Genomic DNA, 26,321 nt, shown 5'->3' with positions numbered 1-26,321 from the left:
GATTGGGTAGCTCGGGGACGCCGAGGGGAAGGGGTTGGGCGAGCGCGCGTCTGAGCTGCACAACTACAATTGCAGCGGCGGCGGCGGTAGCGATGGAAGAGTAGGAAAGAGTGGAGAAGAATGGAGAGCGTGTGGCCGGAGAAAGGGATGGGCGGATAGAAAAAGGCGCCCCTGTGCCACCAGCGGGCGGGCCAGGGGAGGACACGCGCAGACGGCCCGCACTTCCGCGTGTTGTACGTTTCACCCTAAAAGCGGCATAAACTTGGGCCGGGGATGGTTGAAAGCGGACAGAAAACGGACAAAAATCCGTTTGCTCACGCGCGCTGGCCGTCTAGTTCGTCTGTTTTACTCCAAACGGACGTGCGCGAATAGGATGAGGTCGCGCGGTGAAGTTGGCCTAAAAAACCGAATGAACACAAGCACCGACTGAGGAGTTAAATTTGAAGGGTTCGGCTAGAGATGTTATAAATTTTCTAAAATAATTCTCAAGAGTGGATTTAGGTATTACTTAGTTTCCTAAACTTCGGAAGAATGCTGCTTACTTCTCTTTGCGTGCTGGAGCCTATAAATGGATAAACTCGTCACCGAACTGGTAGCTTAACTTTAATCCCTCTCCAAAGTCATTAACTGGCCGTTCACCAAACAAATGTATAGTACTCCAGGAAAGGTCCAGAGCTTTCTCTTCCTTCTAACTAACACGTTAACCCGTCGCTAGCACAATGGCATCACGTAGATCAAGCCTTGCGGCTTCTTTTATTTCGTTTTCGAACATATCAGCCGTGTCGCTTTCGAGATATATTGTTTGTATCAACCCGGTGGAGCTGAGAGATGCTCTCTTTGTCTCGCCAAAGCAGGAACATGCATGGCAACAGAAGAAAAGCCAGATCGTACTTAATCGTACTCTTTGGCGTGCATGGGCTGAGCCACGGAGGACCGCATCGTACTCCTGCTCGTGCCCTTTGCGAGAGACCAAGGGGCTGGTGTTGAGTAGCAACACTCCAATTTGCATGATCCACGAGGCACCAGCCAACCAACCACGCGGGCGGCCGTCGCGGTTTTGCTGCATAGCCGCTGGTGTCCAGCGCCTCGAGAACGCTAACTCACGACAGGACGCAGCCCTTCAGCCTCTGTCCGGCCGCATGAGCGATTATTTCCCTTTTCCAAACGTGATCCCCGGTGGATCTCTATCCTGATGGATGCTCTCGATCTTTTTCCAGACGCCGCAGCTTTGGTTCTCTGATTTTATATTTATTGATTGACACAACCAGATAGCACCGTCCGTCCAGTGTCCCCAAGAGGCATGCATTCAAGCTTATATCTAATTTCTGTTATACGTTGTGTATTTGTGTTCCTTATACTATCTTGACCATGTACACTGATCCACCGGATACATCTTGACATGGCACACATGCATGATCCGCAAGGACCAACCATTAAAATTTTCTTGCACCGGCTATGTACAAACAAACTCATGTCTCCAAGTCTCACTGCACCGTCTATCGCGTTTTCTTGTTTCCTCCCGTTCTAATCCTATCAGATAATTTACTGGCGCTCCCTCTTCTTTCTGGTGGAATCCATGGCCATGCATGACCTAAGCCCCAGCCCCAGCCCAGGCCCCACCACGACTGCCGACGGTCAATGTTCTTCAAGATGACACCCCAAAGGGGGGAGTGACAATTACAACTTTGTTGCCCGACTTGACATCGACCCTCAGGCTTTCACCCGAAGAGCATGAGGCATGCCTCAAGGGTGGGAGTAAATATTTGTTGCGGGAAGATAGGGCCAATGGGGGGGGGGGGGGGGGGGGGGGGGGGGGGGGGGGGGGGGGTGACCGGAAACATGCACCGAACGGTTTGAAAACTTACTCTGATGCTTACCTTTGACTCTGAGGCGATAGGAAAAATATCAGGTGCTACCGTGATACGGGTCATATCCGACAGTATCTAAGAAGCTATTGTATTTGCGCGTAATTTTTAGACTCTAGGATGACGTTTTTGTAAAATGTTCAAGAACTCCCGGGAACCATCGAATCTGAGATTCAACGGCCTAGAAGCCCGTATCACGGTAGCACCTAATAGCCGGTAACACCTGATACTTTCCCTGAGGCGATATTCTAATGGGAGAATTGATGGGGAACAATTTTATCGCCCAGCCTAACATCTTCTTAGGCTTTCACCCGACGAGCATGAGCCGAGGGTGGACTACATATTTGTTGCGAAAGATAGGGCCCATGTGATGTGTTACACTGTTCAGTCTCTATATTACTCCCTCCATTTCAAAATAGATGACTCAATTTTGTATTAAATTTAGTAAAATTAGTATAAAGTCGAGTTATCTATTTTGGAATGGAGGGAGTACCATACAGTGTTTTGCACTACCATAAAAGGTAGCATGGACTGCAAACATGCACCGAACGTTTGGAAGCTTGCTCTGATGCTTGCCTGACTTTGGGGATTCCTTCCCGCGGCATCTTCTGATCCTGATCTTCCAGCAACCTTAGGTACTATCTATCATACGCACTGCTTGGAATACTACAACAGGTCGAATTAGTTTTCATGTGTATCGATTGATCCCTTTCGGAAGGTAGGCTTGTGCACGAGTTGCGGGGAGGCCGGAGGTGACAGTTGAGCAAGTTGCACGAATGGCACTCTGCACATGATTTCTTTCGCCACAGGTCGGTTGATCTGCATGTAGACGTATACGTACGGCTTGAGCATCTAGCAGCTGCATCTAGGGAAGGGAACCACCGCATCTTGCACACTTGCAGCAAGGAGAGAACTTGACCAGCTTCATTCAGTTCTGTTCTGCGTGCCCCTATGTCCTCCTGTTGCGATCTTTGAATCTATCCAGCATTCCACCTCCGCCTCGCATAAAATCTCTGGCTACCATCCCAACCTGTGGGCGCAAGTGCATACTATCTTATCTTATTTTCTCGCCCTACTCCTTCACATGTGCCTCCCCCAGATCATACCATTTCGTACGTCGAGTCATTGACCCGCCATAGATGCTTAACATTAACAAAGCGCGCTCCCGGATATTTCTAATCCGGCAGCGGCGGCATCGCCGTCGTCCTCCCGGCCGGACCCCGACGGGTTTCCGTTCCCACCATTCGTACGCCGCATGACAACAACGGCTCGCCTTGGCCGGTGCCGCTGCAGCTGCGCTATAACCTGTAGCTAGCTGCCGGCGACAAAGACGGCAACGGAAAAGGAGCAGATAGCTAGGAGAGCAAGGACGTAACGTAATCCTGGTACACATGCTGTACATTCGATCTCATCATACGATATCTTCTTCCCGCCGCCAATATCTTCCGGCTTTTGGACGATGCAATGAATGCACAGTCCAGCATGCCGTGCACCAGCCGGGACTATTGACTCGCCCGGACAAGGCGTGCTGAATAGTGAGTGTGACAACAGGAGTGCTTTCGCGGCAAGAATCCGGGACCTTGATGTTGCAAAATTCCTACGACCATGATGTTTCCGTTGGTGTCATATGATTGGCGTAGAGTGTTAGAATAAATCCGAGTCATATCGAGGACCAAGCAATCACACGAGCATGATACCGAGATTTGTTAATGAGGTTCACCAATATTGCTACATCCCCGAAGTCTGACTATGGGCGCTTCTTCTCATGACACCGTAACAATACCGCACCCGGTCGCCCTGGACACCGGCACAAGCCGCCGGCTTCCCCTGCGTTCCGGTGCTATTATGTTGGCATAGGTTACATTGTGTGTCTACCCCCGCTATATATGAGAGACCTAGGATGCAAGTGTCCTACTTGGTTCATGACTCCATATCCTATCTAAATACAATACAACTACAAATCCAACTGTAATATACTTTGTACACTATATTCGACATAACTCTAACAAACTTCACTTTGGCGAATATTCTCCACCACCTTAAGTTCGTCAATGCATCAAACTTCTATGTACATTGAATTTGAGCTTATCCCATGAGTACCGCTGCTACTCCAAAGGCTGCATGTGACTCCACCTGCAACTTGTAGTCCCTTATTTTCTTGACAAATGGTCAACGCTCGAGCAAAATTAAGTTCATTGTTACTCTTGTTTGTGCTCCCAACTTCCAGAGTATCAGTCCAACGCCATCACACACTAATCAATGACCTGCGTGAAAGTGAACAACTCACATATTCGGTGTCACACATAAGATTTACTTGAACTCAACATCACCGCTCCTTTTTTGACCGTCCGTCTGAAACTTGAAAGAATTTCACCGTTGTCTGTTGTCATCCCGAGTCAATTTCGCAGTTGTCTCACCACATGTATGATCACCAGAGCCCTGGCCCGTCTCCATGTCCCGTGCATACCGCACACCTCGCCGCTATTACCGCGTCCAACCTCCACTGTCCCGGTCGAGTCTCAGGGGTCGTAAAACCACACCACTCAACCCCCACTGCAGAGTACCACCGATCATCACCGACCAATGACGAGTTTCACGCTTCCATCAGACCACTAGGCTCCAGTCCAAACTACGTGTCACTCGCTTTTTTCACCTGCTGAATAGGCTTTGACTCTCTGTCGACTTACGCCGCAGCCCCTCAATCAGCACCGAGTGAAGTCCTCCAGACTCCAGCTCCACCTTCAACATGACTCCATGGTAGATGATCAGTCCATCCCCGCGCCTCATCGACTTCAAGCTTCGTGCATACGCCACCTTGAATCAATCTCGTGTCATAGTCTTGTCGAAGCCACACAAGCCCTCGGGCCCGCGCCACGTGTTTTCACACCCCAGAAGTCGGTCACCATTAGCATCACGCTCCTATGTCGTCCTCGCTGATCCCACCACCGCCTTCTGTACCAACCGACCCACGTCGATCCGTTAGACTATCTAGTCCGACCCAGCCTCCCAAATCACCTTCCGCGGATTCTCATCCATCACAAAATATTTCCATCTTAACTGGCCTGGCTTCCCGCAACGCCTTCAAGCATCCCTGTCGTGCCAACAAATTTTTCACCCTTGTCTATCATAATCCAAAGCTTTCAGTTCTATCAAACTTCTCCACCTCAAACCTGGTATCCATTGACGCCATGGTTCTTCATATGACTGACCCTGTGAAAAATTATTCGAGCTTTGCACGTGATGCCCAAGTACACGAACAGAACCTCCGGTCCTCCGCGTACTACTGGCAATTCCAACCAAAAAATCCTTTTGGTCATCACATGTAGTGCTCCTGTCTTGGCTCAACTCTTGGTTGCTAAGCTAATTCCTTTGCCTCGCCTCAGCCTTTCCAATGGATTTCTGTCTTGGCTCAACTCTCAATGGATTTATTCCTTCCACCGAATCGATCTGTTGTTGGCCTTTGTCTCGCCTCGTCCTTTGCCCGGCTGCCTCCTTGTGCACGGTTCCAGCAGTCCGGCTGGGCTACGAGTTCTCCCGGGACTCGGTCCCTTTTGTTTCCAAAACAAATCTCTGTCTACGGTTGTTTCTAGTTGCACCACACATCGTCAGAATCTGCACGCCCCGCGACCGATCGAGTCCACGCTCAGCCGCCCCCCGTACACGTCCTTCCGCCGCTTGGGCCTGTCCGCGTTGCCCTGGCCACGCCCCAACCTCGCCGACTCCGAGTACTCAACTCGACGACCACGCGATCGTGACCCGCGCCGATTCTTCCGATCTCGCCGACGATTGATTCTTCCATGATATTTTCACCTCTAGATCAACATGATCCACCTTGATCTTGAACCTTGCTCTGATACCACTTGTTAGAATAAATCCGAGACTTACGGTCGATCATTCGAGGACCAAGCAATCACACGAGCACGATACCGAGATTTGTTAACGAGGTTCACCAATATGGCTACATCCTCGGGGCCTGACTATGGGCGCTCCTCCCCATGACACCGCTACCATACCGCACCCGGTCGCCCTGGACACCGGCACAAGCCGCCGGCTTCCCCTGCGTTTCGGTGCTATTATGTTGGCATAGGTTACATTGTGTGTCTACTCCCGCTATATATGAGAGGCCTAGGATACAAGTGTCCTACTTGAACACGACTCCATATCCTATCTAAACACAATACAACTACAAGTCCAACTGTAATATACTTTGTACACTATATTCGACACAACTCTAACATAAAGAGGTAGGACAAGGCAACGATTAGATGTCCCTTGAAGAGATTAGTGTCCGTCAATTCATGTGGCATGTTAATCATCAGTGGAGATGGTTGTTTGGATTGGAGTGCGCTAGCGTATACAATGGTCGATTAACAATTAATCAAGAGAGCTTCACCCACAGGTTATAACCGGCACAAAAGAAGTTTAAAAAACTGTGTGCTGGCAACAGAACATAAACAAGCTATCTGTCCATCCTTGTGGTAAGTGTAGGAATTTTTATTTCAGCATCTTAAGAGCTGGTAAAGTATGGTTTGATATACATATGATGCCAACTTGTATCTCACAAATTGTTGAACGAGTTCTTCCCATTAGCGTTAAGCAACCGCAAACTTGTTGTAACACCAGGCTGCTACTAAAATTGAAATGCTCATAAAAAGATCATTTTTCTTTTCGCCATATTATTTCCTTCTTCGCAACTCACAGTTAGCTAGCGTGTCTTCATTGGATTTAATTTCCTATGTGCCAACGTTGAAAATCCACTTGACAGTATTCTACCAGTGGACTGGTGAATAAACTAGGTTTCTCATTATTTGTTTAGTTCACATGCATACTTAGGGCCAGTTCTTTTGGGCAACCCTCCCCAGCTTTTACCAAAATTGCCACTTCATCTTTTTTTACAATTCCTAGCTAGTTAAAATCTAATTAGCTAGGAATTGTAAGAAAATATAGAGTGGCAATTCTGGGAGAAACTGGGGAGGGGGTCAATTCTCAGAGAATTGCCCAAAAAAACTGGTCCTTAATACTCTTGACTGGAGTAACAACAAGCACCCACCGTCAATAATATACCATGTCTAATTTGTAAAATATGTTCCCAGTACAATTCTACTCACATCCGGTCAGCAACGCAAAGGGGACCAGACTGAACCATGCAGGATCTCATGAATACACCAATTAAGAACTCAATAGATTATTCACGCCAGATCTTTTTGTCGAACCCTACTGGAAGTTGTGTTGCCCAGCCTCTAGTATATAGACACATCAGCAACGTAGGTGATGAGCTCGATTGCTCAAGAATGGCCAAACCTTATGTCAACCAGTAAACCATTGACAAATCAGCAGTACCAAATGACAGGTCACCTCACTTAAAACAAGCTAGATATATTCCTTGAAGGAAGCCTAGGACTTGTTTACACTGTCTTACTTATTAGAAAAAAAACGTACAGCTATATAGTTGTTGTTTTGTGAATAACATAAATGAATCTAATACCAATTAAGAACTTCTCATTCCCGCAAAAAATAATAATTTAAAACTTCTCAGGACAGATCTACCGCAGCCAGGTGTTGCTGATGCTACTACTAAATGGATCTGACATAGTTTTCCCCACTAGTTTCAGATGTCTATTCATTTAGGATTTCTTAAAAGGTTATGATTCTATTGAAAATATTTATAGATTATATTACTTCTTGGAACAAGCGACGATATCTAAGTTAAGAACCCGATGAAATGCCTTCATCCAAAAGAATTTCGAATACATTCCAACATTAAGTTTGACCTCATGAAAAACATATATGTGTCTTGCATGTGCATCCTCTCTGTTAAAAAATCCACAAAATTCTAGTGATGCACAAAGATGGTTCTCTTCTAACTACTACTAGAAAATGTGTTACCCACTAGAACATAAGGACATCATCTACTTAAGAATCATATGAAATTCCGTCATAATAAAATTTGGGGTAAATTCCTACACAAAGCTCCTCCTGCAAAAAAACATGTTTTTTGTCTTGCGCGTGCTCTCCTAATAAAATAACAAAATTCTAGTGATGCATGAAAATGATTGGTTTGTTTCCACAAATTCATACACTTATGTTCTACACGTACATGTTTTTTCCCTACATATATTTAACCAATTGAAATATAATCAATCCTATGCTTGAAAGAGGCCCTGGACGTTTCCTTCTCTGTGTGATAAACCATGTGTCCCACTCTTATCATTTTTGCTTTACCTCATTTAGTTACATGAATTGCAGATCTCTAGTTTAATTAGATTAAGCTTACCTTATTTAAGAAAAGATAAAACAATCCACAAACATGCCTTATAAGAAATGGATGCATAGCCTTATTGTTTACCACATGTTTCTAAATTTTAGATGTGCCTCATGCATGTGTTTTAACGTTGCATACATACATCTTAGTTGAGCAAGAATAAACCGAGTGGCATGTCAAGATGTTTGAGTTTATTCAGTCTATTATTTATACATTTTCTAACAATCTGCATCATTCTCCATGTCATTCACGTACATTTCATATTGCCTCGGAAGTTTCCATGGCCTAATTAAGGCCACAACAGACAGGGTAGACCTGCGGCGGTGCCGGCAGGAGGCGAGCAACTGTAGCCGCCTTTTGAGTCGCTAGGGCGCAGCGCCAAGGGGTACGCCACAACACGGGTTTTTTTTACCTCGCCCAATCTGCATGCTGTTAATTAGTAAAAAAATTAATTACGTGAGTTAATTAGCCGAACATTAAATTATGGAAAAGTATCATCGAGCGGTAGACAACGAGAAGGATCGTGTTAATTATGAAGAATATCATTCTTAAAAAAGGACGATTATATTAATTATGAAAAGTATCATCGAGCATTGGATGGAAATATCACATTAATAAATATATATCAGCTAGAATATTTATGCCTCCGTTGCAACACATGCACAATTATAGATGTAGGAGTATATCATAAAGCCAAACACTGTCTGAATGATATAAGCGCCACTATTGCAAACGCATGGCAAATTTCCTTTTCCTTTTGTAACAGAAAAAAGACTCGTCTGTCATTGGATGATGATACGCGTGATCACCATGAGTTGTAAGGCCAATTCTAACTAATCCCCTATAAAATAGAGAAGAATCCAGCCGAGCAAAGCTTAGTGAATGGCTTTTTACTTCACTAACTTTTGGTCGGACCTAGCTAAACTCCTAGTTAACAGAGTAAAAACCAAATTTGCATAAGTTCAACCATTCGATTTGAACAACCGAAATTGGACACATTAATCAACCACCTTGTCTTGACATCTCACTGGACATGAGTTTTTAAACCTAAACATAAATAAAAACTTAAAAATAAACATAACTAATCTTCACCATCGTCACCACCCTTGTAGAAGGCGAGCCAATATTGCCTTGACATCCCACGGTTCAGGGGGTCCGAGCATGTGTCGTCGTCGCCAGAGTTGGGAAAGATGCGCCGCCACTCTTCAACGTCGAACCCCTCCTCGTCCTTGTCGTCGTCGTGATTGCCGTCGTCGTCGCCGCCATGCTCCTCGTCGTCGAGGGGAGGATGACCCCCCTGCCAACCGCATGCTCCGAGAAGATCGCCCGCTCCTCCTCCACAAGCTCGGTGTACTGACGGCGGAGGTCCGCCATGTACTCCACGTTGGTGGCCTCCACAACGAATTGCTCCCTCGTCTCCCAGTCCTTCCGAGCCATCGCCACATTCACCACCCCCGGTGGCGGCGGGACGAGCTCGACAGGCGCCGTCCCCCACGGGAAGTGGGGGCGCGCCGTGCAACCGGACCTGCCACTGGTTGTACATGGGGGCGGCGAGCTCTGCCTTGCGGAAGGACCCGAGCCAATTCTTCGTGTGGGTCTCGCGGTTGGTTATCTCCGCCACCCACGTCCCCCACGGCCGTTGGCGGACGCCGATGTACTTCCTCTGCGGTTATCGCACGGAGGGAGGTCGGGAAAGTCGGAGATGCAGTGGGAGGGGGCGCATAGATGGGGCGACGACGACTTCTTGAGGAGGCGCATCTCACGTGGCGGGGCGGATCTACGCCGCGGATCGGCGGCGTGGAGTGCCGGCCACGGGGTTCGGCCATTGGGAGGAGAGGTGCGGCGGAAAACGGCGGGGAAGGGGGTGTCTCCGGTGGCGGGGACGGAGGAGGCTAAGAGGCGGAGGGGACGAAGAAACGGGTGGAGATTTTTTAACTCCGTCATCGAGCGGTGGAGTAAATAAATGTTAAGGATAAGCGACGGAGGATAAATGATCCTCCTCTAACCATTATCAGGGATCGGCTAGGTCTCAGGTTTTTACTCCTCTAACCGGCTATAGGCGATCAACTAGAAATGCCCTGAGACAGTGGTAAGAGCCAACCTAGGTTACAACACCATTTGCACACCACACCCCAGTCAAACCGTTGCCAAGTTAATAAACTCATCACCATTTGCACATACCAAACCCCAAGAGCCAATATTATCTCCCCCTCCACCCTTTTATAAACCCCCCATTCGCTCCACTTCCCTACACCACCTTCATCCTTCCGCTTTTCTTCTTCCCCATTCTTAGTTGCTACCTTTCCCTGTTCTTCGGGTGCATTCTCGTCCCTCGTGCTCCTTTTAGATACCAACGATAATCTGCTTGGAAGGACGTCCTTTTTCTTTTGTAATTTGTAAAACAAGAAAGATTTGGTCTGTGCTATTTATGCACATCATTGGCAACTGCCATCTGCTGTTCCACTCGTCCGAAGCCATCTTCTTGCATCAAGCGCCACCATGTCAACGCCCCAGAGCGGCAGCGCGAGCCCAGCGACCACGGCGGCGGCGGCGGTGGAGACGAGCAAACACTGGGCGCCGCACGGGCCGATGCTGACGGCCTGCCTCGTCAGCATCAACGTGCTAATGATCCTCCTCATCTTCTTCTACTTCTGGCGGTTCTTCTCCGGGAAGCGAGGGCCGTCTACCCCCGGAGGTGCTGATGAGGAGTCGTCGTCGACCGACTCGTCTCCGGCGACCTCGCCGAGAGCGTCCAGGCGCCTGCGCGACCCCGACCAGCCGGACATCCCGTCTTCCCTGCCCGTGTCCGTGTTCGACTCCAGCAGCGAGGCCGCCGGGAAGGCAGCGGCCGACTGCGCGGTGTGCATCGTGGAGTTCCGCGACGGCGACCTGGCGCGCCTCCTCCCTCGCTGCGGGCACCGGTTCCACGCCGCCTGCGTGGACGCGTGGCTGCATCTACACTCCACGTGCCCGCTCTGCCGCGCCAGCGTGGTCGCCCCTGCTCCGGCCGCCGCCGAGCCCAAGAACGACCCGAAAGACGACGGCGCAGAGTGCCCGGTGTGAGGCGGATCTCTGCGCGCGCCGGCGAGCCTGCGAGCTACTAAAGCCAAGCCAGAGGAGCACGTAAACGGCGGAGGGCGACACGCGTCTTTCGGCGTCGCTGTGTCGCTATCCCTTAGCTGACTCCTGCGGGTCGGCGAGGTACGGTTGGCTTCCTCGGTCGTCTTCTGTTTTGTTGTGTTCTTGTTACTATACATATCTCTCTCGCTCTCTTCAGTTTTGGCGATCGGTGAGATGCATATTTGGATCGGAGTCTTCTTCTATATGTTGATGATGATGTGCGTATGATTGGAATTGTAAGATTAGCAACATATATATTGCTAGATTAGGCTCGCGTGTGAGTGTGTGCGTGACAGAATTAGTAGTGTAAGATCATATAGTACATATGTAAATTATTAATGGAAAGCTTTGATCGACATTTTTGGGCATGGCCATCAAGTTGAAAATATGTTCTTTCGGCTATGTTGATGGGTACCTAATTACATGGCTCTACAAGAACGAGAAAGGGATTTCCTTTCAGTCAGGAAGGAAAGAAGTCCAATTGAACTCGTCTAGAATGTACACGGTTGAAATCAAGAAACAAGCAGACTCAACACCCAAGTGGACTCAGACCCATTGTAGTTGTAGGAAACTGCTTTCTTACTACGACATGCTTGAATTCTCTACTTTAGTGACTTCGGTCGTTCAACGTTTGCAAGCAGGCGCCATGGAAACTGAAATGTCTTTACCTTCGAATAACCATGGGGAATAAAGGGCGCAGATGCTTAGGGCTCCTTTGATTCACATGATAGGAAAATAGAGGATTGCTATGACCTACCAGTCCATTTGAATTCTATGGAATTCTAAAACAAAGGAACTGGCACAAATGTCTGTTTGTGGGGGGCATAGGAATTATTCGAAGAGCTTAGACTTTATGTGAAATTATCTATGATAAAATCAAGGCTTACAAAAAAAATCCACAGGATCACGATCCTTTGAAAATCCAATGAATCAAAGTAGCTTTTCTGTGGAACATCAAATATAATCCTCCCTTTCATGTAGCACTAATCATGTCGTGTCTACCATTGTCAAAGCAATGAAACCACTGACCTTTCCACACATGTACAGTAAGTACATGGTACCAAGTGGACGCACCCACAGTAGATTCTGTTCTTGGAGCTAGCTGCCAGCTCCACGAGTCATGGATGTCGTCCACTGAGTCACTGCACTGCCGTGCATGCAACAGCATGGCCACTCACCAGCAACAGTATCGAGCAGTAGATGTAGACGACATCTATCTGATCAGCTCACCCACGTTTCGTCACGTTTCTTGCCGCCCCAGCCCAGGCCCATGCATGCATGCATGCATCCATATCTTCCAGCTCATAGTCAGCCGCAGCCCGCAGATAAGCCTCGAGGGGAGGCTCACGGCTACACCACCTACCTGGCTACCCAACGTACCGAGAAGCGCCCTGCCCAAATCCAGCACGCCTCCATTGTCCATTCCAAGAGTTGTTGTGCTCCAGACAGCGGCGACGTTAAACTAAACTTTTAAAAAAATTTCTTTCCGGCCGATCGCGTTACGTTGTCGTCGCCCGCGGTCAGTTGTACCGTCCTCAGATCGTACCGTTTCGTACGCCGACGGCGACGTGATGGCACCACACCACACCACACGGGCTTCCGTCGTCGCCTCCCATTTTTTCAAAGGCACGACGACAGGACAGCCGGGTCCATGTGCTCCGCGGGAAGCGGCACCATCGAAAGCTACGGCCTTGCACCACTTCCACTACTCCATGCAAGTACTACTACGTAGATATTACCACCACATGCGCGCACCGGTGCACCGCCAACCTGACCACCGCCGCTGTTGGGCTGAGGTGGACGTGGGTGTACGGAGACCCGTGACGTGTCTCATAATATTATCTCCAAGATAAGTACGTATTATGGAGGAGAAACATGGTTGATGAAGAGATGCCAAAACGAGGAGGGGGCATCTTGTCTTGGTTGTACGATAGGGTACGGCAGAATGATCTGGACGGAGTCGGGGATTAATTAGTTGGCCGCGCGTACACTACGCGGCTACGGGTCACGAGCTGCGGAATCTTTTGGTTGATTTTGGGGGTGGGGCGATGTGATTGCGAGCTGCTGCCTGGCATGATTGGCTTCAACCAGCATCCACCATGTGCCGACGAACAAGATGTTTACCCAACATCCAAGCATCAACGGAACTACTGCTGGAGCCGCCGGTCACATGTTGCTACCTGATAGCTGGTCGTCGGCGGTCACCGGTCTCGCTCAAGGCCTGGGATTGATGCTTGACGCCGATCCAAGCGAGCAAGGAACGCACGCCGCCGCCGCATCATGACCGGCCACCGAAGCTAGACGGCACCAGTCGCGGCTAAAGAGTACGGTGAGAGCAACAGCCAAAGTCACAAAACCAGGCAGCAAAAATGCCTTCCACGCCCCCGCTCTTTCTTCTAGGAAAAAAATACGTACTTTATCTCCATTGTTTAGAGCAACTCCAACGAGCCGACCCAAATGAGCAGAGCTTTTGTCCGTTTTTTGTCCGTTTGAATCGGCCTGGCGGACACAAACGTCCGGAGCTGTGTTGGGTCGACGCGAGCGCCCAACGCTGACCCGACCAATTTTGTCGGCGTGCCAAAAAAAGTTTAAAAGCATTTTAAAAATAAACACATGTATTTAATTAAACATAAAAACCGGCCACGAAGGCCGGCGAAAGTCCACATTATATTAATTAACATAAAAAACTAAAAACTAGACGACGCGCTGCCCTAGACGTCCTCGGCGGCGGCGGCATCTGCGTCGGGCCGGTGAGGTCGATCATCGTCGGCGCAGGGCCGGCCCAGGGGAACGCCGTGTTCCAAAGGACGGTGATGTCGGGCTGCGCTGCCTGGGCCTGGCGCGCGTCCTCTTCGGCCTCGCGCTCAAGCATCTGCAAGCGCTCGCCCTCCCGGCGCTCCTCGGCCAGCCGAACGCGACGTCAGTGGTCGATGTAGGTCGCCTCCTGCTTCTTCGTCGCCCCGAGCCAGATCGGCGGAGCACTGACCCACTCGCGCACTACTCCGGTCTAGGAGTAGCGCTCGAAGGGGCCCGGCTCCTCCGGCTCGGCTTCGGGCGGGGACGACCGGGTCACCGGCGGCACGACGCAGTCGCCCGCCGCAGAGAGGGCCATGGCCTCCGCCATGGCAGCCTGGAAAGCCGCCTCATCCGCCTCCCTCCACCGCTCCTCCTCCTCGCTCTCCTTAATGGCCGCCTAGTAGGCGGCCTCGGCCTCCTGGTCCTCGTCGCAGACGACAAGCGGGGGCGGCGGCAGGCTGCGATCGACGCCGTGGACGCCGTGTCGCCTCGCCTCCTTGTGCTAGAAGGCGAACCATCGAGCCTAGTTGGGCGAGTCGACGACGGAGTGCGGTTCGGCGCGCTGCTCCGACGTCAGCAACGCCGGCCGGCGCCGCACCTCCTCTGCATGGGCCCTCGCCGTCCGCGGCGCCGCCGGCACTAGGATCCTCTCCGGATCAAAATGCGAGTCATGCGGCAGCGTCGCGTCGGGGTATGGCAGAGGCACATGGTGCTGCCAGTGCCACTCGGCCTAGTGCACCGGCACATTGATGCGCTACCTCTGCCGGGGAGCGCGCGACGACGTGGGGAGGGCGGGGAGGGAGGGGGAATGGCAGGCGGGGGCCTTTCCCTTGCCGTTGCTGCCGATGCCGGAGAAGAAGCCCATGCTGGCGGTGGCTAGGGTTGTCGTCGGCGTGGGGGCAGGGGTGGCCAGAACGGGATGGGGGCGAGTGACAGTGGATGAGGACGGCCCTGCCGCACGCCCGGCTTAAAAAAGGACGACTGCCGTCGCTGACGCGTGGGCCCAAGGTGGGCGGTCGTCATTAATAATGTTGACCGTCGTAGTTGGACGGCCGCTAGGTGGGGAAGCGATGGACGGCGAGGAGACATGCGGCGCGTCCGTGCCGACGCATTCCAGATGCAATTTTGAGCCGGAAATGGGTCGGCGCGGACGCCAGGCAGACACAATTTGAGTTTGGGTCGGTGCGTTGGGCCTCCACTTTTGTCCGCACCGACCCAAATGAACGCGGGCGGACGAATTGGGTCGCCCCATTAAATTTGCTCTTACATATAGGACTGTGATAACGTCCAATTATTCTGAATATAGGAACAGATACGAACATCTGCACTCGGTCTTCTTGCGCAGCACATGGTGAGTAGTTGACGCGCATGTGATGTGACGTGCTGATACGTCTTCAATGTATCTATAATTTTTTATTGTTCCGTGCTATTATATTATCTGTTTTGGATGTTTAATGGGCTTTAATATATATTTTAATATTATTTTTGGGACTAACCTATTAACCTAAAACCCAGTGCAAATTGTTGTTTTTTGCCTATTTCATTGTTCGCAGAAAAGGAATTCAAATGGAATGAAACCTTCGCGCGGATTTTTTTTTGGAACAAACGTGATCCAGGAGAGTTGGAGTGGACGTCAAGGAAGTAGCGAGGGAGCCATGAGGCAGGAGGGCACGCCCCAGGGTCTAGTTTAGATATCATCATAACTGTGCGCTTTTCTATCAATTGTTCGGCAGTAATTTGTTCACCCACCGTAATATTTGCTATCATGAGAGAAGCCACTAGTGAAACCTATGACCCCCGGGTCTACTTTACATCATATTAGTTTCCCGTCAACTAGCCATTTCTGTCGTCGTTTATTTTGCAATCTTTTCTTTCCAATCTATACGAAAATACCAAAAATATTTATCTTATTATCTTTATCAGATCTCACTTTCTTAAGTGACCGTGAAGGGAATGACAACCCTTTTATCGCGTTGGTTGCGAGGTTCTTGTTTGCTTGTGAAGGTACTAGGTGACTTGCGTGTAGTCTCCTACTGGATTGATACCTTGGTTCTCAAAAACTGAGAGAAATACTTACACTACTTTGCTGCATCACCCTTTCCTCTTTAAGGGAAAACCAACGCATGCTCAAGAGGTAGCAAAAAGGATTTCTGGCACCGTTGCCGGGGAGATCTACGCACAAGTCAAGACATACCAAGTACCCATCGCAAACTCTTATCCCTTCCATTACATTATTTGCCATTTGCCTCTCGTTTTCCTCTCCCCCACACTTCACCCTTGCCGTTTTATTCGCCCTCTTTTCCGTTCGCCTCTTTTTGCTTGTCTCTTGTTTGCTTGTGTGTTGGATTGATTGTCGGAAATGTTAACACCCACACGTGTGGGCGTTGACCATCTCGACCACACGCATCCATCACCGTCCAGTACTATATGTACGAATCTTAACACAATCTGGCCGATTTTCTGTGACACATAGGACAAGGCGCCTGTGTGGTGTGTGACATAGTTCGCCCGCACGTCGGTTGCCCCCCCCCCCCCGCGGTCAGTGGTTGCCACTCGGGGGCGTGCGGTGGAACTGCTATGCGCCCGCACGCCACGCGCCGACCGTGGTTGACGTCAAACACGTCGCGCACTTCGCTCGCCTACCCCTCACGGTTCCATTTACTCGTCCCCACAGTTACTCACACAACCCACTTCGCATTTCAGACGATTGGAGGAGAAGACCAGGGGAGAAGTCGACGGCGGAGGCGGAAGAGTCGACGGAGTTCGCGGCCGTCGGTGGTGCTCGCCGGACCGGAGCGGCTTCGCTGGAGCGCCTACAGATTGAAGGTAATGCTCGCTCCCAATCTCACAATCCTTGCCTGCATTTTCTCCCCTTCCCTCGGTGTTCGGTACTTCGCTCGAGATTCGTAGAGATTCAGGCGATTTGGTGATGCGCTGGCATTCCCGCCGGCGGCGGAGTCCTATGCTTGCCGTTTTCGGTGGCACTGGGCAGTTTCGTCGCCGCCGCGGTGGCGGTCTCGCCGGTGTGGTTCTGCCTGTCCGGAGACACACACTGGTTGTGCCTTGGGATTGGGCCGTTGTTTTCCGGTATGATAGTTGCGCATTGCTTCGAATTGGTATTTGCGATCAGTTTGGGGAGAATTTTGGGGATGAATTTCAAGTCATTATAGTTGCCATTGAACCCTAGATCTAGTTAGTTGTTTTTGAAACTGCAGTATGAAGGCAAACGTGGTGGTTTGAGTAACTATCATGACTGTATGGCAACTAATTTTCTGAATGACTGTGATAGTTGCCACAAACATGCTTTTCTATGCGGCAACTAATTTCTTGAATGACTGTGATAGTTGCCATAAACATTCTTTTCCATGCGGCAACTAATTTCCTAAATGACTGTCATAGTTGCCACAAACATGCTTTTTCCATGTGGCAACTAATTTTTCCTGAATGATTGTGATAGTTGCCACACTGTAGGAATCGTAAAGTGTAGTAAATCGGCAGTCACTGCAGTTTCAGTAACCAATTGCACTGGATGGCAACTAATCTACACATCAAACTATGCCTGTTGCCACTTGGATAGTATATTCTTGTGGCAATAGACTATGAACACAATGTGGCTGTTGCCATGTTGTAGACAGGATAATGTGGCAAATTGGCTGCATAACATGGCAACTAATTTGCACATCAACTGTGTCAGATGCCATATATATGCTTTCCATGTGGCAAGTTTTTGTCTGAACACAGCATGTCTGTTGCCATGTTACAGTCAGTATAATGTGGCAAATTCATTGTATGGCAGACGCAATTTTCATGTTTTGCCATGATGACTTGTGATATCTGAACACACTGTGGCAATTTCAGGTTGTTCATTAGATGTTTTTCATCGCTTTTTTGAATTCTGTGTTGCATTTTAACATGGCAATTTGAACCTAGCACATTTTTGCCATTGAAACACATGGCAAGTCATTGTTGTATGAGGACAGGGTGTGAGCTGCCACATCTTAGGTTTCTGCAGTGGAGGATTTAGTGACTTTCTTTTCGTACTATCTTGTGCTAACATGGCAACTTCAACATTTTGTTTTTAAGTGCATTTACGATCTGTATATACTTTTTCAAATGTAACCAATGTGCTTAATTGCCACATTTATGTTTTCTACAATCATTGGGGGGGTGCATGCGTGTTCATGTGATTTTTTTTTGCATTCACTAGTTGACATTTTTCACTCGAGCCCATGCGGCAAGGACATTCTGTTAGGTGGCAACTGCTTACTTGCTGCATTTTCATTTCCACCGTGACAATTTGGTCTGTTCTTACCTCAGCAGAATGGCTCGCGGCGATCATCAAAACGATGATGATGATTTTATGGATCCACCACAGCAGAATCGGGCAACTGGACGGAGAAAAGAGGGCGACGAGGTAACTGTCCACACACCCTCTTCCTCCTGCATATGTTATTGGTTGCCACCTCGAGCTTGCAGTCGTCTGTCATGAGCTAAATTTTCATGACATTGAAAACATGGCAACAACTGATCATTTGTCTGTTTTTTGCAGAAGAGGAAACGTACTCGACGATCAGAAGGGAGCTGCTGCTGAGATGGGTATGCAGGCTATGATGAATGTCCGGTGCACGAATCTAGTCAACCCTGTATGCGACTGGCTTGGTGAGATTTACGACCCCGCCTCCAGGGAATTTGTGATTCCGGGACGTGGAAGACTGCCGTTGAACGAGGAATCCGTGTTCTGCACTTTGGGTGTGCCCCGTGGACAAATCAAAGTCCCGTATGAGGTCAATAACAAGATCGAGGAAGCGTTGTTCCCCCGTTTGTTTCCTGGGTTGGAATCCATGCCGAACACGTCTGTACTGGCAGATTCGCTGCAGGCCATGACAACCCATGGCGAGGTTTTTAAGATGAAACTACTCATGTACCTCATCTCAGCCGTTTTCGCGCCGACCACTTCTCTTCGCCCAAGCAACAAATGCTTCCCCATCCTGGTGAACGATCTATCTTTACTACATTATTTTTCCTTCAATTTTTTTGCTCCGATGTCATGTGCAAGCTAGTCACTACCAGTGTTTTTTGATGTTTTTTCCATTTGATTCCTGATGCGGCAACTCGTTGTCCTGAATTTTGTGCGGTGCAGGTGAAACTGAAAGATGTGAAGAACATGAATTGGTGTAAGTTCATTGCCGACTTCCTGCATGATGCATTCTCAAGCAAGATGTACCAGAAGGGTTGTCTGAAGGAAATATGCCCTAGGGGCAATAATAAAGTTATTATTTATTTCCTTATAATCATGATAAATGTTTATTATTCATGCTAGAATTGTATTAACCGGAAACATAATACATGTGTGAATACATAGACAAACAAAGTGTCACTAGTATGCCTCTACTTGAGTAGCTCGTTAATCAAACATGGTTATGTTTCCTAACCATGAACAATGAGTTTTTATTTGATTAACGAGGTCACATCATTAGTTGAATGGTCTGATTGACATGACCCAGTCCATTAGCTTAGCACCTGATCGTTTAGTATGTTGCTATTGCTTTCTTCATGACTTATACATGTTCCTATAACTATGAGATTATGCAACTCCCGTTTGCCGGAGGAACACTTTGGGTGCTACCAAACGTCACAACGTAACTGGGTGATTATAAAGGAGCATTACAGGTGTCTCCAAAGGTAGATGTTGGGTTGGCGTATTTCGAGATTAGGTTTTGTCACTCCGATTGTCGGAGAGGTATCTCTGGGCCCTCTCGGTAATGCACATCACTTAAGCCTTGCAAGCATTGCAACTAAATGAGTTAGTTGCGGGATGATGTATTACAGAACGAGTAAAGAGACTTGCCGGTAACGAGATTGAACTAGGTATTGGTATACCGACGATCGAATCTCGGGCAAGTAACATACCGATGACAAAGGGAACAACGTATATTGTTATGCGGTCTGACCGATAAAGATCTTCGTAGAATATGTAGGAGCCAATATGGGCATCCAGGTCCCGCTATTGGTTATTGACCGGAGACGTGTCTCGGTCATGTCTACATTGTTCTCGAACCCGTAGGGTCCGCACGCTTAAGGTTACGATGACAGTTATATTATGAGTTTATGCATTTTGATGTACCGAAGGTTGTTCGGAGTCCCGGATGTGATCACGGACATGACGAGGAGTCTCGAAATGGTCGAGACATAAAGATTGATATATTGGAAGCCTATGTTTGGATATCGGAAGTGTTCCGGGTGAAATCGGGATTTTACCGGAGTACCGGGAGTTTACCGAAACCCCCCGGGAGCCATATGGGCCTTAATGGGCTTTAGTGGAAAGGAGAAAGGGGCAGCCCAAGGTGTTTGCGCACCTCCCCCCTCCCCTAGTCCTATTAGGACTAGGAGAAGGTGGCCGGCCCCCCTCTCCCTCTTTCCCCCTCGGGGAATCCTAGTCCAACTAGGATTGGGGGGGGGGAGTCCTACTCCCGGAAGGAGTAGGACTCCTCCTGCGCCCTCCTCCTAGCCGGCGCCCCCTCCCCCTTGGCTCCTTTATATACTGAGGCAGAGGCACCCCAGAAACACACAAGTTGATCCACGTGATCTATTCCTTAGCCGTGTGCGGTGCCCCCTGCCACCATAGTCCTCGATAATACTGTAGCGGAGTTTAGGCGAAGCCCTGCTGCTGTAGTACATCAAGATCGTCACCACGCCGTCGTGCTGACGGAACTCTTCCCCGACACTTTGCTGGATCGGAGTCCGGGGATCGTCATCGAGCTGAACGTGTGCTCGAACTCGGAGGTGCCGTAGTTTCGGTGCTTGATCAGTTGGATCGTGAAGACGTACGAATACTTCCTCTACGTTGTGTCATCGCTTCCGCAGTCGGTCTGCGTTGGGTACGTAGACAACACTCTCCCCTCTCGTTGCTATGCATCACATGATCTTGCGTGTGCGTAGGAAAATTTTGAAATTACTACGAAACCCAACAGTGGCATCCGAGCCTAGGTTATTTATGTTGATGTTATATGCACGAGTAGAACACAAGTGAGTTGTGGGCGATATAAGTCATACTGCCTACCAGCATGTCATACTTTGGTTCGGCAGCATTGTTGGACGAGACGACCCGGACCAACCTTACGCGTACGCTTACGCGAGACCGGTTCCCCCGACGTGCTTTGTACATAGGTGGCTTGCGGGCGACTGTCTCTCCAACTTTAGTTGAACCGAGTATGGCTACGCCCGGTCCTTGCGAAGGTTAAAACGGAGTCTATTTGACAAACTATCGTTGTGGTTTTGATGCGTAGGTGAGATTGGTTCTTGCTTAAGCCCGTAGCAGCCACGTAAAACTTGCAACAACAAAGTAGAGGACGTCTAACTTGTTTTTGCAGGGCATGTTGTGATGTGATATGGTCAAGACATGATGCTGATTTTTATTGTATGAGATGATCATGTTTTGTAACCGAGTTATCGGCAACTGGCAGGAGCCATATGGTTGTCGCTTTATTGTATGCAATGCAATCGCGATGTAATGCTTTACTTTATCACTAAACGGTAGCGATAGTCGTGGAAGCACAAGCTTGGCGAGACGACAACGATGCTACGATGGAGGTCAAGGTGTCACGCCGGTGACGATGGTGATCACGACGGTGCTTCGGAGATGGAGATCACAAGCACAAGATGATGATGGCCATATCATATCACTTATATTGATTGCATGTGATGTTTATCTTTTATGCATCTTATCTTGCTTTGATTGACGGTAGCATTATAAGATGATCTCTCACTAATTATCAAGAAGTGTTCTCCCTGAGTATGCACCGTTGCGAAAGTTCTTCGTGCTGAGACACCACGTGATGATCGGGTGTGATAGGTTCTACGTTCAAATACAACGGGTGCAAAACAGTTGCACACGCGGAATACTCAGGTTATACTTGACGAGCCAAGCATATACAGATATGGCCTCGGAACATAGAGACCGAAAGGTCGAGCGTGAATCATATAGTAGATATGATCAACATAATGATGTTCACCAATGAAACTACTCCATCTCACGTGATGATCGGACATGGTTTAGTTGATTTGGATCACGTAATCACTTAGAGGATTAGAGGGATGTTTATCTAAGTGCGAGTTCTTTAAGTAAATTAACTGAACTTAAATTTATCATGAAACTTAGTACCTGATAAGTATCTTGCTCGTTTATGCTTGTTTGTAGATAGATGGCTCGTGCTGTTGTTTTGTTGAATTTTAATGCGTTCCTTGAGAAAGCAAAGTTGAAAGATGATGGTAGCAATTACACGGACTGGGTCCGTAACTTGAGGATTATCCTCATTGCTGCACAGAAGAATTACGTCCTGAAAGCACCGCTGGGTGCCAGGCCTGCTGCAGGAGCAATGCTAGATGTTATGAACGTCTGGCAGAGCAAAGCTGATGACTACTCGATAGTTCAGTGTGCCATGCTTTACGGCTTAGAATTGGGACTTCAACGACGTTTTGAACGTCATGGAGCATATGAGATGTTTCAGGAGTTGAAGTTAATATTTCAAGCAAATGCCCGGATTGAGAGATATGAAGTCTCCAATAAGTTCTATAGCTGCAAGATGGAGGAGAACAGTTCTGTCAGTGAGCATATACTCAAAATGTCTGGGTATAATAATCACTTGATTCAATTGGGAGTTAATCTTCCAGATGATAGCGTCATTGACAGAATTCTTCAATCACTGCCACCAAGCTACAAGAGCTTCGTGATGAACTATAATATGCAAGTGATGAACAAGACTATTCCCGAGCTCTTCGCGATGCTGAAAGCTGCGGAGGTAGAAATCAAGAAGGAGCATCAAGTGTTGATGGTCAACAAGACCACTAGTTTCAAGAAGAAGGGCAAAGGGAAGAAGAAGGGGAACTTCAAAAAGAGCGGCAAGCAAGTTGCTACTCAAGAGAAGAAACCCAAACCCGGACCTAAGCCTGAAACTAAGTGCTTCTATTGCAAGCAGACTGGTCACTGGAAGCGGAACTGCCCCAAGTATTTGGCGGATAAGAAGGATGGCAAGGTGAACAAAGGTATATGTGATATACATGTTATTGATGTGTACCTTACTAATGCTCGCAGTAGCACCTGGGTATTTGATACTGGTTCTGTTGCTAATATTTGCAACTCGAAACAGGGACTACGGATCAAGCGAAGATTGGTTAAGGACGAGGTGACGATGCGCGTGGGAAACGGTTCCAAAGTCGATGTGATCGCAGTCGGCACGCTACCTCTACATCTACCTTCGGGATTAGTATTAGACCTAAATAATTGTTATTTGGTGCCAGCGTTAAGCATGAACATTATATCTGGATCTTGTTTGATGCGAGACGGTTATTCATTTCAATCAGAGAATAATGGTTGTTCTATTTATATGAGTAATATCTTTTATGGTCATGCACCCTTGAAGAGTGGTCTATTCTTGTTGAATCTCGATAGTAGTAACACACATATTCATAATGTTGAAGCCAAAAGATGCAGAGTTGATAATGATAGTGCAACTTATTTGTGGCACTGCCGTTTAGGTCATATTGGTGTAAAGCGCATGAAGAAGCTCCATACTGATGGACTCTTGGAACCACTTGATTATGAATCACTTGGTACTTGCGAACCGTGCCTCATAGGCAAGATGACAAAAACACCATTCTCCGGTACTATGGAGAGAGCAACAAATTTGTTGGAAATCATACATACAGATGTATGTGGTCCGATGAATATTGAGGCTCGTGGCGGATATCGTTATTTTCTCACCTTCACAGATGATTTAAGCAGATATGGGTATATCTACTTAATGAAACATAAGTCTGAAACATTTGAAAAGTTCAAAGAATTTCAGAGTGAAGTTGAAAATCATCGTAACAAGAAAATAAAGTTTCTACGATCTGATCGTGGAGGAGAATATTTGAGTTACGAGTTTGGTGTACATTTGAAAAATTGTGGAATAGTTTCGCAACTCACGCCACCCGGAACACCTCAGCGTAATGGTGTGTCCGAACGTCGTAATCGTACTTTACTAGATATGGTGCGATCTATGATGTCTCTTACTGATTTACCGCTATCGTTTTGGGGATACGCTCTAGAGACGGCCGCATTCACGTTAAAAAGGGCACCATCAAAATCCGTTGAGACGACGCCTTATGAACTGTGGTTTGGCAAGAAACCAAAGTTGTCGTGTCTAAAAGTTTGGGGCTGCGATGCTTATGTGAAAAAGCTTCAACCTGATAAGCTCGAACCCAAATCGGAGAAATGTGTCTTCATAGGATATCCAAAGGAAACTATTGGATACACCTTCTATCACAGATCCGAAGGCAAGACTTTTGTTGCTAAATTCGGAAACTTTCTGGAGAAGGAGTTTCTCTCGAAAGAAGTGAGTGGGAGGAAAGTAGAACTTGACGAGGTAACTGTACCTGCTCCCTTATTGTAAAGTAGTACATCACAGAAAACTGTTTCTGCGACACCTACACCAGTCAGTGAGGAAGCTAATGATGATGATCATGAAACTTCAGAACAAGATACTACTGAACCTCGTAGATCAACCAGAGTAAGATCCGCACCAGAGTGGTATGGTAATCCCGTTCTGGAAGTCATGCTACTAGATCATGATGAACCTACGAACTATGAAGAAGCGATGGTGAGCCCAGATTCCGCAAAGTGGCTTGAAGCCATGAAATCTGAGATGGGATCCATGTATGAGAACAAAGTGTGGACTTTGGTTGACTTGCCCGTTGATCGGCAAGCAATTGAGAATAAATGGATCTTCAAGAAGAAGACTGACGCTGACGGTAATGTTACTGTCTACAAAGCTCGACTTGTCGCGAAAGGTTTTCAGCAAGTTCAAGGGATTGACTACGATGAGACCTTCTCACCCGTAGCGATGCTTAAGTCTGTCCGAATCATGTTAGCAATTGCCGCATTTCATGATTATGAAATTTGGCAGATGGATGTCAAAACTGCATTCCTGAATGGATTTCTGGAAGAAGAGTTGTATATGATGCAACCAGAAGGTTTTGTCGATCCAAAGGGAGCTAACAAAGTGTGCAAGCTCCAGCGATCCATTTGTGGACTGGTGCAAGCCTCTCGGAGTTGGAATAAACATTTTGATAGTGTGATCAAAGCATTTGGTTTTATACAGACTTTTGGAGAAGCCTGTATTTACAAGAAAGTGAGTGGGAGCTCTGTAGCATTTCTGATATTATATGTGGATGACATATTGTTAATTGGAAATGATATAGAATTTCTGGATAGCATAAAGGGATACTTGAATAAGAGTTTTTCAATGAAAGACCTCGGTGAAGCTGCTTACATATTAGGCATTAAGATCTATAGAGATAGATCAAGACGCTTAATTGGACTTTCACAAACAACATACCTTGACAAAATTTTGAAGAAGTTCAAAATGGATCAAGCAAAGAAAGGATTCTTGCCTGTGTTACAAGGTGTGAAATTGAGTAAGACTCAATGCCCGACCACTGCAGAAGATAGAGAGAATATGAAAGATGTTCCCTATGCATCAGCAATAGGATCTATCATGTATGCAATGCTGTGTACCAGACCTGATGTGTGCCTTGCTATAAGTCTAGCAGGGAGGTACCAAAGTAATCCAGGAGTGGATCACTGGACAGCGGTCAAGAACATCCTGAAATACCTGAAAAGGACTAAGGATATGCTTCTCGTATATGGAGGTGACAAAGAGCTCGTCGTAAAAGGTTACGTTGAAGCAAGCTTTGACACTGATCCAGACGATTCTAAATCGCAAAGCGGATACGTGTTTACATTAAACGGTGGAGTTGTTGGTTGGTGCAGTTCTAAACAAAGCGTCGTAGCGGGATCTACATGTGAAGCGGAGTACATAGCTGCTTCGGAAGCAGCAAATGAAGGAGTCTGGATGAAGGAGTTCATATCCGATCTAGGTGTCATACCTAGTGCATCAGGTCCAATGAAAATCTTTTGTGACAATACTGGTGCAATTGCCTTGGCAAAGGAATCCAGATTTCACAAGAGGACCAAGCACATCAAGAGACGCTTCAATTCCATCCGGGATCTAGTCCAGGTGGGAGACATAGAGATTTGCAAGATACATACGGATCTGAATGTTGCAGACCCATTGACTAAGCCTCTTCCACGAGCAAAACATGATCAGCACCAAGGCTCCATGGGTGTTAGAATCATTACGGTGTAATCTAGATTATTGACTCTAGTGCAAGTGGGAGACTGAAGGAAATATGCCCTAGAGGCAATAATAAAGTTATTATTTATTTCCTTATAATCA

General features: G+C 47.7%; 1 protein-coding gene across 1 annotated transcript; it reads left to right on the top strand.

Moving 5' to 3' along the window:
- The first annotated feature begins 10,342 nt into the window (after positions 1-10,342).
- On the top strand, positions 10,343-11,605 carry LOC125534527 (E3 ubiquitin-protein ligase EL5-like). Its single transcript, XM_048697728.1, has one exon. It carries the CDS (start codon positions 10,627-10,629, stop codon positions 11,188-11,190), a length of 564 nt encoding a protein of 187 aa, XP_048553685.1. The 5' UTR covers positions 10,343-10,626; the 3' UTR covers positions 11,191-11,605.
- The last annotated feature ends 14,716 nt before the right edge of the window (positions 11,606-26,321 follow it).

This window comes from Triticum urartu, chromosome 1, assembly GCF_003073215.2.
Source record: "Triticum urartu cultivar G1812 chromosome 1, Tu2.1, whole genome shotgun sequence".
Lineage (NCBI taxonomy): Eukaryota > Viridiplantae > Streptophyta > Magnoliopsida > Poales > Poaceae > Triticum > Triticum urartu.
Note: the sequence above shows the minus strand (reverse complement) of the source record. Positions and strands in the feature narration are given on the sequence as shown.

Coding starts and splice junctions, on each gene's coding strand:
- LOC125534527 (XM_048697728.1), top strand. CDS start 10,627: ATGTCAACGCCCCAGAGCGGCAGCGCGAGCCCAGCGACCACGGCGGCG.